This window comes from Heptranchias perlo, chromosome 17 (genome assembly GCF_035084215.1).
Source record: "Heptranchias perlo isolate sHepPer1 chromosome 17, sHepPer1.hap1, whole genome shotgun sequence".
NCBI classification, from domain to species: Eukaryota; Metazoa; Chordata; class Chondrichthyes; order Hexanchiformes; family Hexanchidae; genus Heptranchias; species Heptranchias perlo.
In genome coordinates, this window is record NC_090341.1 from 30,151,899 (window position 1) to 30,169,173 (window position 17,275).

Here is a 17,275-nt window from a genome sequence, read left to right on the forward strand (position 1 = left end):
TTGTATTCTCTTGAGTTTAGAAAATTGAGGGATGATCCAATTAAGGTGTTTAAAACGATAAAGAGATTTGTTAGAGTAGACACAGGGAAACTATTTTCTCTGGTGGGAAAATCCAAAATAAGAGGTCATTACCTTAAAATTAGAGCTAGGCCATTTAGGAGTGAAATCAGGAAGTGTTTTCTCACACAAAGGTTAGTGGAAATCTGGAACTCTCTCCCCAAAAGGCTGTGGATGCTGGATCAATTGAAATTTTCAAGACTAAGATCGATAGATTTTTGTTGGTTAAGAGTATCAAGGGATATGGAACAAAGGCTGATAAATGGAGTTGAGATATACATCAGCCATGATCTAATTGAATGGTGGAACAGGCTTGAAAGGCTGAATGGCCTACTTCTGTTCCTATGCATAGGGAGTTTCAGGTATATGTTTTCTCCCCCGTATCCTCCATCTTAATCTTTGAAGAAGTGGCACAGTAACCATGTCATTCTCAGACTCTTTTAAAGCTAGCACTGAGTTGCCCAATTGAGAGTTGATAACTCACTTGGGCTGCAGTGATAATGAATGCCACTTTCATGCTAAGTGGTTTCAGGTATGCGTCAATGTGAAAGTAGCAGTATAATTCCAGAATTTGGTCACAATCTGAATGCACTAAAGCCAAATAGTACAAAACACGCTACAGAAGGTAATTTTACATCACTTGGACTTGGCACCATATGCAATATAACTAATACAATGTGCATCCAGGCTTAGAAAGTGCTGAGGTAGTCGCTTGGACCAATTGAGCACTATACAAACTTTAATAAAGGTCCTTAATGATATGAGAAAGCTGAAGCTTCCACCCATTCTTTACGAACATTAAAAATTATCTGCTAGCAAAGGGAATCATAGAATCATAGAAGTTCACAACATGGAAACAGGCCCTTCGGCCCAACATGTCCATGTCGCCCAGTTTATACCACTAAGCTAGTCCCAATTGCCTGCACTTGGCCCATATCCCTCTATACCCATCTTACCCATGTAACTGTCCAAATGCTTTTTAAAAGACAAAATTGTACCCGCCTCTACTACTGCCTCTGGCAGCTCGTTCCAGACACTCACCACCCTTTGAGTGAAAAAATTGCCCCTCTGGACCCTTTTGTATCTCTCCCCTCTCACCTTAAATCTATGCCCCCTCGTTATAGACTCCCCTACCTTTGGGAAATATTTTGACTATCTACCTTATCTATGTCCCTCATTATTTTATAGACTTCTATAAGATCACCCTAAACCTCCTACTCTCCAGGGAAAAAAGTCTTAGTCTATCAACCTCTCCCTATAAGTCAAACCATCAAGTCCCAGTAGCATCCTAGTAAATCTTTTCTGCACTCTTTCTAGTTTAATAATATCCTTTCTATAATAGGGTGACCAGAACTGTACACAGTATTCCAAGTGTGGCCTTACTAATGTCTTGTACAACTTCAACAAGACATCCCAACTCCTGTATTCAATGTTCTGACCAATGAAACCAAGCATGCAAATGTGTTAACAAGAATGCAATTCACAATCCACAATATAACTCAGGTCTCAGAATGGTGTACCACTACAACTTAAAAAGAACATAACTTAAAATTAGAGCTACGCTGTTCAGGGGTGATGTTAGGAAGCATGTCTTCACACAAAGGATAGTGAGATTCTGGAATTCTCTCCCTCAAAAAGCTGTTGAGGCTCGGTCAATTTAAAATTCAAAACCAAAATAGATTCTTGTTAGGTATGGTATTAAGGGATATAGCGCAAAGGTGGGTAAATTGAATTGAATGGCAGAACAGGCTTGAGGGGCTGAATGGCCTATTCCAGTTCCTATGTCCTTAGCTGTGGCCTTAGGGTTGGCAGATTGGAGTGTCACATAGCCCTGGAACTGGGAAGTGAGACCCTGAGTGAGTAGTGCTGTGTTATGAGAATTGTATGTTTACAATAGTATTTGTTTTTTTCTATGAACTTATTTTGTGAATATTACAACCATTGAAAAAGAAAACATAAATTTAGAAAGAATAAATCAATAAGGATAAAAACCTGACATTAGTTAGGTTATGCGTTTCTGCAACTATAGTTCGATCGTGCTTGTCAAATGAACTTGTCAGTATTTTTGTAAACGATTCTTTTGTAAAGCTTTTATGTAAGTTGAAGTATTGCCTCACCTTTTCGGGGTCCTATTGCCCCCTGTTGAATTAAATCTATAGTGAAATAGCTTTGCAGTTTGGATTTTTAACTGTTTAACCAATTGGTTTTCTTTAATAAGTTATTTTTGTGTAATTGCTGCAATCAACTCGCAACCACTTCCCTTTCAGCCGGGGAACATGAAATCGCTGCTTGTTAGGTTCTGAAACTGATCTGAAACTAGCCAGTAAATCATTGGAAATGGAAACTGCGTCCCAAAAAGTTCGAATGCTGTTTGTATCATTTTGCTTAGCAAAATATTTAATGTTCAGTGGTGCTGAGAATCCCCTGGGGTTTTGTATTTTATAAAGAATGGTTGGGCAATATATCCTTTATCTAGCATTTTTTAGGAATACATCCAAACGATTTGTCAGATGCTGAAACTCATTAACTTCCCCTTGGCTCTCCCAATGTGTCTGCTGAGCTCATTGTGCCAAGCTCTGGCGCTTTCTCTTCACTAATGCGACGCTTTTTCTGCTCGTTCGGGGAAACAAATTACTTTCCAAAAGATCGCGAGGGATGTTTTGATGAGAATTTCATTTGTACCGAGCTGGAAGGCCCTGTAGTTAACATTTGGTGGACTTAATTGGACTTTTCTTTTTCCCCTTTAAAATCTGAAGCTACTCTACTAATCCCTCATTTGTAATCAATTGTGTTGACTAAACAAAAGTATAGGTCGTTCTTTCTTCCTGTTCCAGACAATCCTTTGTTGAGTTTAAATGCCCTATTATTAAGTGATCCTGGTAGTATAGATGTACTCGATTGTTGACAGTTCATTATTGCGCTTTTGTCCATTTAATCATTCTCTCTGTGTTTTGCATGTGCATGCAATAATGAGCTCCGTTGTCAATTAACATGTTTCTAGGAGCAAAACTGGTTGCTCAGATGTTTTAACAAGAAGCGCAGAGAAAAGGGCAACGCGCTGTCTTGAGGTTGTTTACTTCCCAGCACTTTCTCAATGCACCAGGTTACTGCCAGTCCTGTCATTGACCCGGGTGCCGGGTGTTCCGCGCGGTCCTAGTGCATGATCTATTGAAATCAACAAAGAGCAATGGAAGACGATTTAATACAGGAGTCATACTGAGTTTAAAATTCGTTTTAAAGGACTGCTGATTGTAATTGGTCTTTGGTTCCAATTCATAATATTAGCAAATCTTTAGATCCATAGCACCTCAGAGTTAAACATTGAAACCCACTGTTAATAAACTTATTATGTTACTGTTTTTTACATTTGTGAATTTAACTATATCGATGATGTTTCAGCAGCTGAAAAAGATCATTTCCACTAATCTTGTTGGAGTTAGTCTTACACAGAAGTCAGATCCTTAAGGTACAATGACCTCTGAATTATAACTTGGTGTGCTGAAAGGTTCATAACTCATTTGGATAAGTGTCCTGTAGCAATGCTATGTACAAGGAACCATTGACGATCTAGACTCCATTGCATTGCATCCCCCCAAAAAGTGACACTGTGGCACAGGATGGCCCTAGTTAATATTACTTCCTCCATTGATATTGGTCGATAATTATAATTTTCATGAGCACGTAAAGTTTGTTTTTATAAAGGGTAGAGGGATAGATTGTAACTGGACTTCTGTGTAATGTGGGTGGTACCGCCGACAAGAACTTCCTGTCCTCCGAAAATCGTCACCTGAAAACAACCTTCAGTGAGAACGGCCCAGCTAAATCTGAGCACAATGTTGATTTTCAGCAGATCAGCCGGACACAAATACCATGGTGCAGTCCTTAGAATGGGAAGAATCTAAGTTTATGATTGTTGCAACAGTAATACCGTTGTTCAATGGTCTCTACGTTCGCGTTTTATTTTTTTATAATGTTTACCAATAGTCAAATTGTTCATATGTGATATGGGCTGTCTGTTTTACTTTTGTTTTCAGTTACGAAGAGCCCTTGATGCTAATAATTTGCGAGGGTTAGTGCTTCGCGAGGACCAGTATCACAACCGCTTCTGTAATTATACATTGCAAGAAATGTTAACTGCGGCAACACACAGTCTATCAGTACAAATCCACAAGACCCGTATTTTGAGAGAAGTCAATTGCGTGCAGTTATTTATTGTATTAAGGAGATATTCTTGCCAGATTTTTCTTTCGTCAGAAATATTTATTGAGTTTCTACTGAAGTTTACATACCCAAGAGCGGTATTTTCGTATATCTGCTCCCTAAAGATTTTTTTGAAATATTGTATTTTATACTGTTCACAGATAATGTTCATCTGATGTGCAAAAATATTGCCGTTGTCAATCTCAGACACCGGCCAGTTGCACAGATTAGTTTACTGTCATCATTGGTGTAGGTGTTATTTGTTAGAAGCTTTTAAAATTGTAACTCTGAGCGCTCTGTTATCATATTTAGCGCGAGTAAAAATGTCCATGGTTTGTAGTTTCTATGCTCTTAAAGGAATGGTGTAAATCGAATTGGGGTCATACATAGATCTTGTTTATGCTCAAGTACAATTTTTCAAGTACAGTTGCAAGTACAGTTTTCCCCCAGCAGAATTTCCATATCCTGGAACTTGAAACGCCTAATAATAAAACCGTTTACTTCAAATGAAATTGGGATTATAAATAAACTGTAATCAAAAAGATAAATGCGGGTTTTCTTAAAGAAATATACTGAATAAAACATCAATGCAAAATGAAGCACTTTTATTTGTGTTTGTCCGAGTGCGGGGTGTGTAGGTACAGGTAAACCTGTTATCATTAATCATTAAAGGAAATAATTCTGAAGAATTAATTGTAAATATTCCAGTGAAAATATGAACTCGATATATTGTAACAAAAGTTAATTCTTCAGCATAAAGTGAAGTCTTATTTGATTGTGTTTCACCGCGGAACCATTAGGATTCTTTCCGGGAAATTATCATTGTATTATATAAATTCTAACATATTATATAATTATAATACCCTTGTATTATAGTAGCATCTGCTATAGTGACTTCGGTATTTTCAAGTTGGCACATGCAAACCGTTTGATTTTTTTGCATTGTCAGTGAATATGGAACTATACCAACACAAAATGGTGCTTTAGCTCCGCTACGCTCTACGTGTCTAACTTAGTTTTCGCTTTTGGGAACTTAAAAACAAATCCTATTGTATTCATGCTACATTCCCCATAGACAAATATCAAAGCAAACACAGCTCTCAGCAATAAATGAATCCTGGAAGAAAATAAATCGAAATTTAAGGTCACTCTGTTGCGGGAATTTACATCGAATGTCTCTTAAATTGGCCGGAATTTAGCAGAATAAACTTTTCTTTGTGATCGTGAAGAAGCAAATCACTAAATTGTAGATACCTGCAAAAAGTCATAATGTTGGCATTATAACCTATAATATAACTCTAGAAGTATCATTGTATTTATAAAACTATTGATAGATATGTATGGATACCTATGGGTTAGGTTACATATTTGCTGAATGGATGTACAAAACAAGTACGAATGCATACACGTAGCATGTATGTACAGCAAGTGCGTGTATGTGCATGTATAAGAGTGTGTGTGCGTGTTTGGGATGCGGAGAGGTGCAGCAAGTTTTTGTCTTTTGCAGGTTGTAGTCTCTCCAGGTTTCCTCTTGGCTTTATCTCCCCAGGAAGCAAAAGTATCCATCAATTGCTAATTAAAACATGAGGTGTCAGTCAGCTGTATTTATGAATATGATGTAACTAGGGCTGTAAATAAAGCTGGGCATGTTTATTCCTTCTATCCACCCTGACCTGCTGTGACAAGTTTCCCAATGTGCGCTTATATGCTTAACGAATCTTACCAAGATATATTTTAATATGACATAGTATGTTTGGTTTAGGTAAATTAAAACTCATAGCAGTTACAACTGAAGGCTGCCTTTAGTTTTATTAATGTTTATTAATGTTATTAATGTTGTTAGTGTTTTTGAAAGTTGTCTTCCAAACACCTCAAGATATTGTAACTAGCCATAAAACATAACACCCTGCTATTTGTGAATGATAGTTCAATGAATTTTAAAGCATCGTAAAGAGCCTAGGGTAATAGTAGCTCTGGTCAGTTGAAAGTGTTGTTGCATCACTCAGTTTAATGGCAGTGCATAGTTTTGCACTCTGAGTGCAAACTCTCACTTTGGAATGCAACATCCGTGAATTGTTAATGCGATATTCTATAGAAAGACATCTTTATATGCACATAACGTCGAAATCTACGCCTGTGAACATATTTTATATGTGTGTACATATAGGTTTAACTTTTGAAAAGACTTTCCTTTCGCTGTTAGAAGTAGTTAAAATATGGAAACATATCCCCGAACACAGTCATATCTATTTGTAGCTGCCCGGTAGTTGCTGTATCTAAAAAGGTCCAGAATTAAAATAACTTCTGAGCATTTTTAAGAAATTAAGGGATAACTTCGCGATGAGTTGGAGAGAGCAATTTTCAGATTAGTATTACAGGCCTATGAGAGGTTTTATTTTTCAGAGCCTTTATTTTCAATAGTTTATATGAAAAGCAGCATTAAAGCGTGTATTCGCCACTAGTGACGAAAGTACAAAACAAAGTTAGAGCATGTTTACAAGCATTCCGCCGCAGTTGTACCTGTTCGGTTTGGTCTTTGCAAGCTAGCACACAGATTGCGGATGTGACCGTTATGTTCCAGTAGTGCAGAATAGATCATACAATTGCTTATTTCAGGATGTGACAATTGTCCGCAGTTTCCCTACTAGGACATAGTGCTTTGTAGAAAGAGTTACCAGTATTTAGAAATATCGCCCCTTGATCATGTATTGAAGCGGGTATTTCAGTCTTTGTCTATAGCTGTTGAAAGAATCAAGTCTGAGTGACAGTAACATTTTTTTGCAGAAAGCAGTGGAAATGTTATGAGGTACATTGGAGGCGTTATGGTCACGAAGAAGCTTCGAGAGCCCCAGTGAGGATTTGCCTTGTGTATAAAAACGTAGTAAATAATTTATAATTGCAATTTCCATCATCAGCGTGCAGCAAACTGTAATAGATCGAGCTGTAGTGGAGACTTTTGTGTCTAACGAGGTTCTTTAATATAATTAGCAAACAGCTTTTGTTTCGTTTTTAATTAAAAGAACACGTTTCCCCAAAAGCACATGACGGTATCTATGTAACCCAGTCTACGAGACGCTAAGATTAACCCACTCAATTAACTATAAAAAGGTGTACATGCAATTCCCTTCAAATTATTGGCCTTTTAATCAGTCCCTGGACAGTTTCACCGTTTACTGTTAACGGTTAATTTAAATTTCATTGAGAAACGTGGAGTGAGCAGCACGCAGCTGAGCTGAAATCAGAATTATGTTGGTACACTGTAATAATATTGTTCGTCTAGACGTGGGGAGAATAAATTATCCCGTATTAAAAGGAGCCAGACATGGGAAAAGGAGTTTTTGAAAAACCTAAGTACTTTATTATCCACTGTTACATCAAATTGGCTAATATGGAAATGTCTTCTCCTGAGAGAGCTTGGCTGATTACTGTTAGCACTGTTGAAAGTGTACTGTTTCTGCTTTTGATTTGATCATTTTCTGTGGATCAAGTGTAGGATCATTTCATCACTGTATTCTAAAAAAAAACTAATTTATTGCGGACAGCAGGTCGAGAAGAGGCACTTAATCTTCATGAGTAAAAAGATCAATTACATAAACTTGGTAATTTCGTATTCAATCGCCTAGAAAATGTCCCGTCGCACTAATAACCTCCAATTGCAACTATATCACGTAAATTCACAAGAACAAATGGGGAAATTAATAGAGGCTTTTCTAATCTCATGAAGCCCAAATTCTCTCACCACTGGATTTTATTTCTATAAAACGGCAAATACTGCGAATGGTTTCTATTTCCGAGTTTCTCCTTAATAATAAACTCCCTTCACCAGTCCTGTCTCCTGGTGAACGTATTACACATACCCCCTTAGAGGTCGCGAAGTTGTTGAAAGCGCCATCCAGATATTTCACGAGAACAGACGCATTAGAACTTTATGAAAAGTGCAAACTCGAAGTTCAGCCTTTCCATCTCGAGTGATTAAATTGAATTTTTAAAAATCTGTTTTGTCTTCTTAATTAGACTCTGACGCATACGTTGAGACACATTGCTAAAGCTGTTCTTTCAGAGAGGTGTAGATTTTTCTTTGCGTTAAGCTTCGCGTTTATTTTATTTAATAGGTCAAGTATATTTGCTTAAAATTCAATTAATTTGAACGATATTTGCAAATTACACTTTTATCTCCCTCTTTTAAAAACGAACTTAATGAAATGCTTATGTGACGAGAAGCAATCAGTTTGCGACGTTTATTTGGACAGTGGAATGTTTAGGGAAGACCAAATACTGGGAACAAATCCACTGACCAATCTTCACGTTAAAACCATCGAATTCGCCCATCTGCTGTGCGTGGGGACGTGATAACAGCTTCTGTTTTCCTGGCACAAACACGACTCGGTGTCACTTTTGGATTGCCAGCAAAAGTAACGAAGTAAAAGGTATCTGTTCTTTGAAACTGTTCTATGCTGCATTTGGTGCTAACAGCCCGGGTGTTTCCTAATCTCTACTGCTTTGTGTAAAAAAATGGTTTTCAGAATAAATATAACATTTAAACATGTGGAATATGTTATTGTTGATATTTCATCAAATGATATACGTTAGTATCAGTGCCCAAAGTAATATTCTTTTTGAATAAACAGATCAGCTGTCTCCCCGTTCCATTTATTTGTGAATGTGTGCAATTCCAATAAACGCATAATTGGAAACTTTATTGTTATTTTGCAGATAGATACGTTCAATTTTTACAACAGAATTTAAATTTACAGAAATGCAAACGAAGCAACGGCCTAACAAATACTTTAAAGTTTCAGATTTACCAATCCACGGTAAGTTTCAGATATAAAATACTACAATACAGAAAAAATAATGTGATATAAGACATTTAATTAACATGAATATTTACATTACTATTCATTCACAACACTTTTGGAATATTGTAGGGCCCAAGACATGCTGTCGCTTCTCGATATTTTTTTCTGCAAACAGAATTCAAGCCGTTTAAACATACAAATTCAAGTGTGAAACGTATCTTATGAGTTGTTCACCGTTGCATAACTGTGCGTGAAGTAAAGAGCATTGCAGTGCATCGAAAAATCTCAAATAGATCGTACTTCAAAATGCAATGTACAGAAATGATTGTCCACCAAAAAAAAACCCGAATCGAAGTCTGTAAAACTAGCTTTGCCCCACCCTTGAACGTTCGTTCGCTGGGGCTGTGGCGGAGTTACTATCGTGTAATTTTCTTATATGCTTCTTCAAGTCAAAGTTCCTGCAAAATCCTTTCCCACAAGTGCCGCAAGTGAAGGGCTTTTTGTCGTTGTGAGTGTGCATATGAAATGTTAAATTATAGACCTGATGGAATGCTTTGTTGCAGATATTACATTTAAACTGTTTTTCTCCGCTATGGGTCAGTTTGTGATTCTTGTAGTTTCCTAGCGGAAAAGAAAAAGAAAATCGAAGTTAGTTAAAGTTTCCCCCCCCACCCCTCCCCGGGTCAGGAGTTCACAATTAAGTTAATTTCAGATGAGGGAATTTCTATGTTAAGAAGAAGTAAAGCTTCATTAAGCAGTCTTGTGTTAGTGTGCGCGTATGGGAGTCAAGAAGTTGTCAAACTTTGTCTCAATCAAGCAAGGACTGCATAAAACTGTCAGATTAGGAATTAGATAGAGGTCAAGCTTCTGACCCACAACCCAAATTAAGGAGCCATATTAGAAGAGGGTTAGTTCAAAATGACACGTCTGATTTGAAATAGGTTGAATTCAGCCTGTCAGCTATACCTCAGACACGTTGGAGAAAAAAGTTTCTTAAGGATACTGTTACTTCCGATGACTTTAGATTTTTAAATAAGGAAGACAGGGCTTTTATAACGTGTCTACAACCCGCTAACATTTTCTATAGTCCTACTGAGTCGATAGTCCTATAGTTCTATATTACTGTATAATGAGACAATGTTTACCAATGGGACTTGCCAGATTAAATAAATACATTTTGTTAAATTAGCAAAGAAAGTAAATTATACTAAAGGGTTGAGGTAAAACGGAATCATGGGTGTTATATTGGTTTAGAAATCTGTTAACGTTTTCAGTGAAAATGACACGCATTCATACCAGGCACTAGCAAAACTGTACATCAACCTATGGGGTAAATATGATGGATTCACGGAGCCAAATGGATACCTGCTCGTGTGAGGATTCATTCAAATTAAAGTAGACTTTACTTTGAAAAGTACCTTTTTGGTGAAATCCTTTCCCACAGAACTCACAAACAAAAGGTTTGTAGCCAGCATGGATCCGAATGTGAGTGTTGAGAGTGGAGCTTCGGTTAAAAGCTTTTCCGCACTGGTTGCATTTATGAGGTTTCTCCTAAAAACGAATCATAGAAATCATTCGACTACCGACGGTCGGATAAACATAGGCAGAAATACATAGAACTGAGACAATTTCATTTATCTAACAAAGTCACAAGGCATGCGCGAATTTTAATCCTAAAACAGTACATTCAGAAACTGTTGTATTACATTTAAACCAAGGGACATATACGGAGATTTAAAAATTAACAACATAGAAACTGAAATGACTGATATTACTATTTAAATAGAACCCCGTACATTGTCTATACAGTGCATGTATGTTAGTTTCCATATATCACTGAAACTATATACTAGATAAGGAAGCGGCTAATAAGGCAGTTAATAAATTGTTTGCTGTTAAAGATTGCTGGATAATGAGGGAAGACGTGAGCACGTACCTGTGTGTGGATTATTTTATGTCTGCACAGGGTACTAGCCTGTCGAAATCCTTTCCCACAGACCTTGCACACAAACGGTCTGGCCCCAGTGTGCACTGGCATGTGACGGGTTAAGTTATAATGTGCATTAAAAACCTGGAAAAGGAAGAAAAATAAGACATGAAAATGTAATTTGTTTTTGCAGCCATACAGTTGATGTCGATCTAGTATTTTCTCCCTCTCACGAGAACGGTATCCATTATCAATGGTAAAACACTGCGGTAGAATCGCATTTTAATCTTCACGTTACCTTTCCACAAACTTCACAGGTAAAGTTTTTGGGTTTGCCGTCATTCGAAGTGTTGCTTAGTTTCTGATGATTTTTAATTACATTCTTTTCGACTGGAAAGCTGCTGCTTTCTTTGATCACTTGGTCCAGCTGTCCAGGGATACGTTCTTTGTGAGGAAATTGTGGGGTCGGATATTTCTCTGCAGCCAAGCTGGCAAATTTAGCATTTTCCAACAAAAGAAGTTTCTGGTGAGCAGAAAGCGAGGCTGGGGGCTGAGAGCCCAGGATATGAGATGGGAAGATGTGATGTCCATGAAGCAGCTCTGAAGGGTGGTAGGTAGCGTCCAGATAGTTGAAATAATAAAGGGAGCCGTTGGCTGGCATAGCGACTGTTTGGTTTATGACTTGGGGTTTGATCAGTCTGTTAGTAGCCATCATAGAAGGGCCTAAAGTTAAGTCAGTTTTGCAGCACATCCCACAGTTTGATTTACACATAGCCGTAGAAGTACAGAGTGACCCCCTCAGGTTAGTCTTCCATACCTCAGAATAGTTCAGGAGAGCTTTAGCTTGCAGGTCATAGGGAAATGGCTGGATAGGAAGCATACACGGGACAGGAGAGCACAGTTTCCCAATCTTTTTGCCTTCTGCTTTCTCCAAGCTTTGTCTTTGTTCAATGGGGCTCCTTGGTTCTGAGGTTTTGGCCATGATTCTTTCGATGGAGAAGGCCAGTGCCTTTGGGGTAGCTCCATTGCAGGTAGTGGCGGAGGCTCCATTCCTTGCAGTCTGCCTGGGACAGGACACGACTGTCTCCAAGTGACCGGAGCTTGCCATCCCAGGACTTGGTGTGAGCAGCCGCTGACTAGAGCCGCTCTGATCTCCCCTGCATTCCAGGAAAGCCAAGACACACATCAATTTAATAAGCACCTTGCGTTTGGCATGTCACCCATTTACATTCAAATCAACATCTCCATGAACAATGGCACCGAGGGGCACCAGATTAATGCTCATTAAGCAGCGAAAAAAAAACGAATTACAAGGACAGCGAAAATCTTTGCTGATAGATTTTAAAAGCTATACTCTATGCATAAGTCACCAGTTTGGTACTGGAAATTTCGATCACTAACTTACTGAGGAGTGATGTGCCAGACGCCACCGTCTATTCCTAACGGGTTCTACATTTACTAGAGAGAGCGGAGAAGATTATCCAAGGACTGCGTGTGGCTATGCTGTCACATTTTGATAGCACACACCCTCATCAGTGTGAGATCACTGTCTGTTGCATTTAGCTGACATCACATGAAGTCACTTAGCAAGGTGACATCCAAATAGCATCAGCCCATTCCAATCTCCCACCAGCACCCACAATGCTCGTGGGCGAAGGGGCTGTGGGGGTATGAAAAAATAATTGTGCATTTAATATGCTTTAATCTATCGGCTAGGTCTGTTTACATCGCTTATGGGCTACTTTTTAAATTGTTAGAAAATAGCCAGATCGAATGTTACAGCCTCATTATCAATTATTGTAATTACTTTATAGAAAGGATCATTTCCCAAAGTTATATTATTTTAAAAAAACATGAAACTTTCATTTGAACTCTGTCTCGTCACTCAAGCTCCGGATAAGACTTGAGAAAAGATTTCTTTAATGAATAATAAATGAAGCGTTTCTAACATAATACACCATGCACGGAACAAATAGGCAATTTATGCGCTCCCAAAACAATCGACTTCTTTTAGGCTGGACCTCCCCCCATTCAAAGTCCCAGTGAAAGTTAAAAAAAATAATAGCGCAAGCACGAAATTGTGGGTTATTCTGGTACATCGGAGTGTGGATATTGCACTGTGCTGCGTGGATTTTGGAGGCGGTTTCCTGAGTAAAATTATCCCCGATTTTTTAACTTGCTAGATCGTTATACGGAATGCAACTAAAAGTTCTACGTATTTTACTATCGTTATAAAGATGCATTTCTTTCTGATTCAGTACTCACTATTTGTATAGTTAGGAAAAAATAGTCCAGATTCCACCTGTGGCAAAAGCAGATTGCAATCTCAGAATCTCCCCAGGACCCGATTAAACGTTTTCCTCCTTCACCTATTCAGAGCAGCCAATTTTCCAAAGCGATTCATACTGTTGTGCCCTTGTAAAGCGGCTCTTTCAATTTTAGCCACTAAAGCACCGCGTGGAACCCGGTTTTGTGTTCTTTTTCTGTAGAAAAAAACGCGTTACGATGCGGATTAGGAACCGAAGAAAAAAGACTGCGCCTGGTCAGAGGTAAAAGCGAGCAATGAAAAGACTCATTTTTAACAAGCCTTTTTAGAAAGTTTCTGGAATTTACTCCCAAAAGTTCTGTGTTCTCTCTACAATGGCCAAGTGCCTGTTCATTTGGGGCCGTTTTAATTCTTCTGTTTGCAGACGATTTCACCTGAGAATCACAACAAATTATTATCGCAGAATTGACTGAGACTATACCAAAAAGGGCTAAACAACGAGACGGCATCAAAAGTGATCATGAAAAGAGCTTAACAAACGATCTTCGGACCATCGCTCTTGTATTTGCCCTTGATCGTTTAATATTCTTTCTTGTTTTGAAATCTAAACGAGGGTATTATATTCCCAAATTCCGTCTGTCCTGTGTTGCACCTTATTTCATATTACTGGCTAAAGGCGATTTAAGATTTCGCAGAAAGTGAATAGAGCGGTAAGGGGGTTTAAAGTGTAGTGTATGGGATATATTCCTTTCTAAGGTAATTGTAGGATAAATACTTCACTGAAATAATTAGAAGCAGACAAGAACCCAAAAAGGAGCTGCATGGTGGAAACATCTATTGGATTGATTGTTTCTCTTCTATGAGAAAACAAAATAAATACAGACTGCGTGGCTTTTAAATATTGGTATGTCTTTTTATGTTATGTTGTGGTGCGCTCCCTGCTAACTTTTGTTTTGGTTGTGTGTAACTGGGTATGTGGTTTGACATAATCATATATAAATCGATGCTTCATTATATGTGTTTAACACTATTGTGCAATACGGTGGCGATTCTGTATAATAATGGATCCCCATTGCTAAACTTTAGAAATAATTCATTTTTTAAAAAGACCCTAACTAATTAAACTGAATGGTAAGAGAAAGGAAGATTGACTGTAATGTTACATTTAAGTGCAATGAAACTACAGTACTTATGGAATGTGATTTCAAAAATGTTGCAGCAGCACTCCAAGGGTTAATGTTTAATCAGCGATGCTGTCTGACCCTTTTCTCTTTCTGTTGCACTAATTTAAGGGGCGGGTTGTTTGTTCTGTATTAGAATTGTAAATTCCTGCAGAGCATTAGACAGGTCCTGGCAAAGAGCAGCAAAAAGGGCCAGAAAAGGACCACAGGAATCTTCGAACAAAACACGGACAACGTTGTAGTTGACGCAGTCCTATTCCTGACTTTTGTTTTTGTATTAACCAATTTAAGTCTCAATAATAAATAAAAGCACAACGGTCGCTATTCCATTTCCTGTAATTACTTCAATGTTGTCTTTTTAAACTTTATTATATTTACACAATCTACATTAAACTATGTTTAAAGAGTGACCCTGTTCTGACTAGATTAAATACACGGGCCTCACTACTTTGTTATTTTAATGTAAATACTCAAATTGACATGTTGGTTGTGAGGGAAAGAGACACATTAACTGTAATTTAAGCAAAGATTAGTCGCAAACGACGTGCATTGTCTTCTTTTGACAAAGTCTTGCTCTTTGGCTATGAGATGATTGGAACAATTCTGAGAAACTGGAAGGTGGTTTACTGACAAGTGCAGTTCTTTTGTATCATACAACGGCTGTAATGGCTATGTTCCTGTACAGAGTTAGAATTGGTTGATTGTATAGAGAAAACACTTGCATTTATATAGAGCCTTTCACCACCTCGGACGTCCCAAAGCACTTCACAGCCAATGAAGTGTGGTCATTGTTGTAATGTTGTAATGGCAGCCAATTTGGCTACAACAGTAATAAGATAAATCACCAGATCATGTGTTTTAGGTGTTGGTTGAGGGATAAATGTTGGCCAGGACACCGGAAAAACTCCCCTGCTCTTCTTCAAACAATGCAGTAGAATGTTTTACCTCCACTTGTGAGGGCAGACAGGACATCGGTTTTAACGTCTCATCAGAAGGATGGCACCTCAGCACTGCATTGAGGTACCAGCCGAGATTATGTGCTCAAGTCTCAGAGTAGGGCTTGAACACCGGGCCTTCTGACTCAGAGGCAAGAGGCAAGAGTGCTACCACTGAGCCAAGACTGACACCTATAAGGTGTCGTACTGAAGCCTGCACACAGAGAAAACCATGCTTGGAAACAGATTGGGTGAAAGTATTTAGAAACTAGTGTTAAAACTATATTCTCAGTCCCAGGGCATGTCCGATGAGGTTGTAAGACTGGGGAAGCTTCAACCAACATTTTCATGGTACACAACAAACCCACACCTGCAAGTCGCATTCATCTGAGGATTCTAAACTCTATTTCACCCCATGTCAGTTGTATGTTAATTTATCTCTATTTCCAATTACAGTTTGTTCACGAACAGTTTGGGTTACATGGATCATTTTTTCTGTACTTTTAATATATCACTACACATTACCGCGTCCATTAATTAAGCAACTTCAATACTGACCATTAGTTCAAACGCTTTTAATAAGGAACTCCCCCTCTCCCCATAGGCATGGATACAAAGCTGTTTCGTGCGAATTATGCCAACATTCGAGTTTAGGATAATCGCGTAAATTCATGTGAAGTATATGAATATGTTAACAACGTACACGCATTGTAAAGGGCTTCCCATGGGTCACTTAATTCACCTTTTGGATACAACATTGAAATTAAGGTGTATAGAATTATTCAATCAATGGCGACGAAACTGAGTTCAGCGAAACAGTAGGAATTCAGGTCCTTTTCATTCAATAGCTTAGCTATTATCAGTCAAAATTTCTAATAATGTGCTTGCTATAAGTGTAAGGCGGAACTCATAAAATACCATAGTAAGAAATCGATTCTGTGTGATTCAGAACAGTAGAAAAGTAAAACGACCATTGTATCTCATCCATCAAAGATATTTGCAAACTTCACACTCTTTGGGCTACCCTTTACGTTTGTATGGTTTTAAATTTCTTAACACCTTGGAATGCTACACTTGACTACTCGGTATGTTCTTACATGTTGTCCCAACAGAACACTGACGAAAGGTTATTGACCTGAAACGTTAACTATGTTTCTCCCTCCACAGGTGCTGCCTGACCTGCTGTGTATTTCCAGCATTTTCTGTTTTCATTGCTGTTTAATTATATTGCCTTTCTTTAATATTTCAAGATATGTTAATAGCATGGTTTGATCCGCTTGTGTTTGTTTTTGCTAAGCTTTCACTGTGTGCTTTTTGTTAGACTTGAATTGCGGTTCCTTTTTGTGCCATATGGAAGCGTTTCTTGCTCTCTATTAATGTGCAGCACACAGGTTAGGTCTCCGTGTGAGGTTCTATATGCTATTCTACTGCGTAGAGGTGAGCTCATTGAGCGCAGTCTGTTCGTATCGGGGGAAGCAGCAGGTGCGGATCCTGTACCCTTTTCCACAACATTCTGCTAACACCGGCTCTCGGTTACATAGCAGCTCCTTGTCCTCTTACAATACTCTTTTCTGTCTTATTGTTGTTGTTGAACGTGGTCAGTGAACCTACCCAGTGATCAATTGTTTAACCCCCATGAGCATTCCGGAATGAAATCTGACAAACTCTCCAAGGATGGAGTAAACGAATCCGACTGTAAACACATGCTTTTTACACTTAATTGCATACTGACGTGTGGTTAAGCTGTTGAAAGTATTCATACGGATACATGATTTGAGAAATCCAAAATGATGTATAGTCCTCTCCTTGCACGCTTCGAACTTTACATGTAGCGTATCTCGTCAGCAGCCCACCCAGTCCATACTTATGGCCTAGCGGCTAAAGTTCTGTTTCTGAATGTTGTAAATTGT

At 38.4% G+C, this 17,275-nt stretch overlaps 1 protein-coding gene and 1 long non-coding RNA gene across 2 annotated transcripts in view; one reads left to right on the forward strand and one right to left on the reverse strand.

Annotated features, from left to right (window-relative positions):
* Positions 1-1,161: 1,161 nt before the first annotated feature.
* The window catches only part of LOC137334227 (uncharacterized), a 67,822-nt gene continuing 51,708 nt past the window's right edge, over positions 1,162-17,275 (forward strand). Inside the window, exon 1 of the long non-coding RNA XR_010966101.1 lies at positions 1,162-1,913. This is a non-coding gene — a long non-coding RNA (uncharacterized lncRNA). The remainder of the gene's footprint in view (positions 1,914-17,275) is intronic.
* On the reverse strand, positions 9,421-12,133 carry fezf2 (FEZ family zinc finger 2). The gene is made up of 4 exons (XM_067999124.1): positions 11,282-12,133; positions 10,993-11,127; positions 10,475-10,607; positions 9,421-9,677 (listed from the first exon to the last, which is right to left on the reverse strand). Exons 1-4 carry the CDS (start codon positions 12,089-12,091, stop codon positions 9,421-9,423), a joined length of 1,335 nt encoding a protein of 444 aa, XP_067855225.1. The 5' UTR covers positions 12,092-12,133.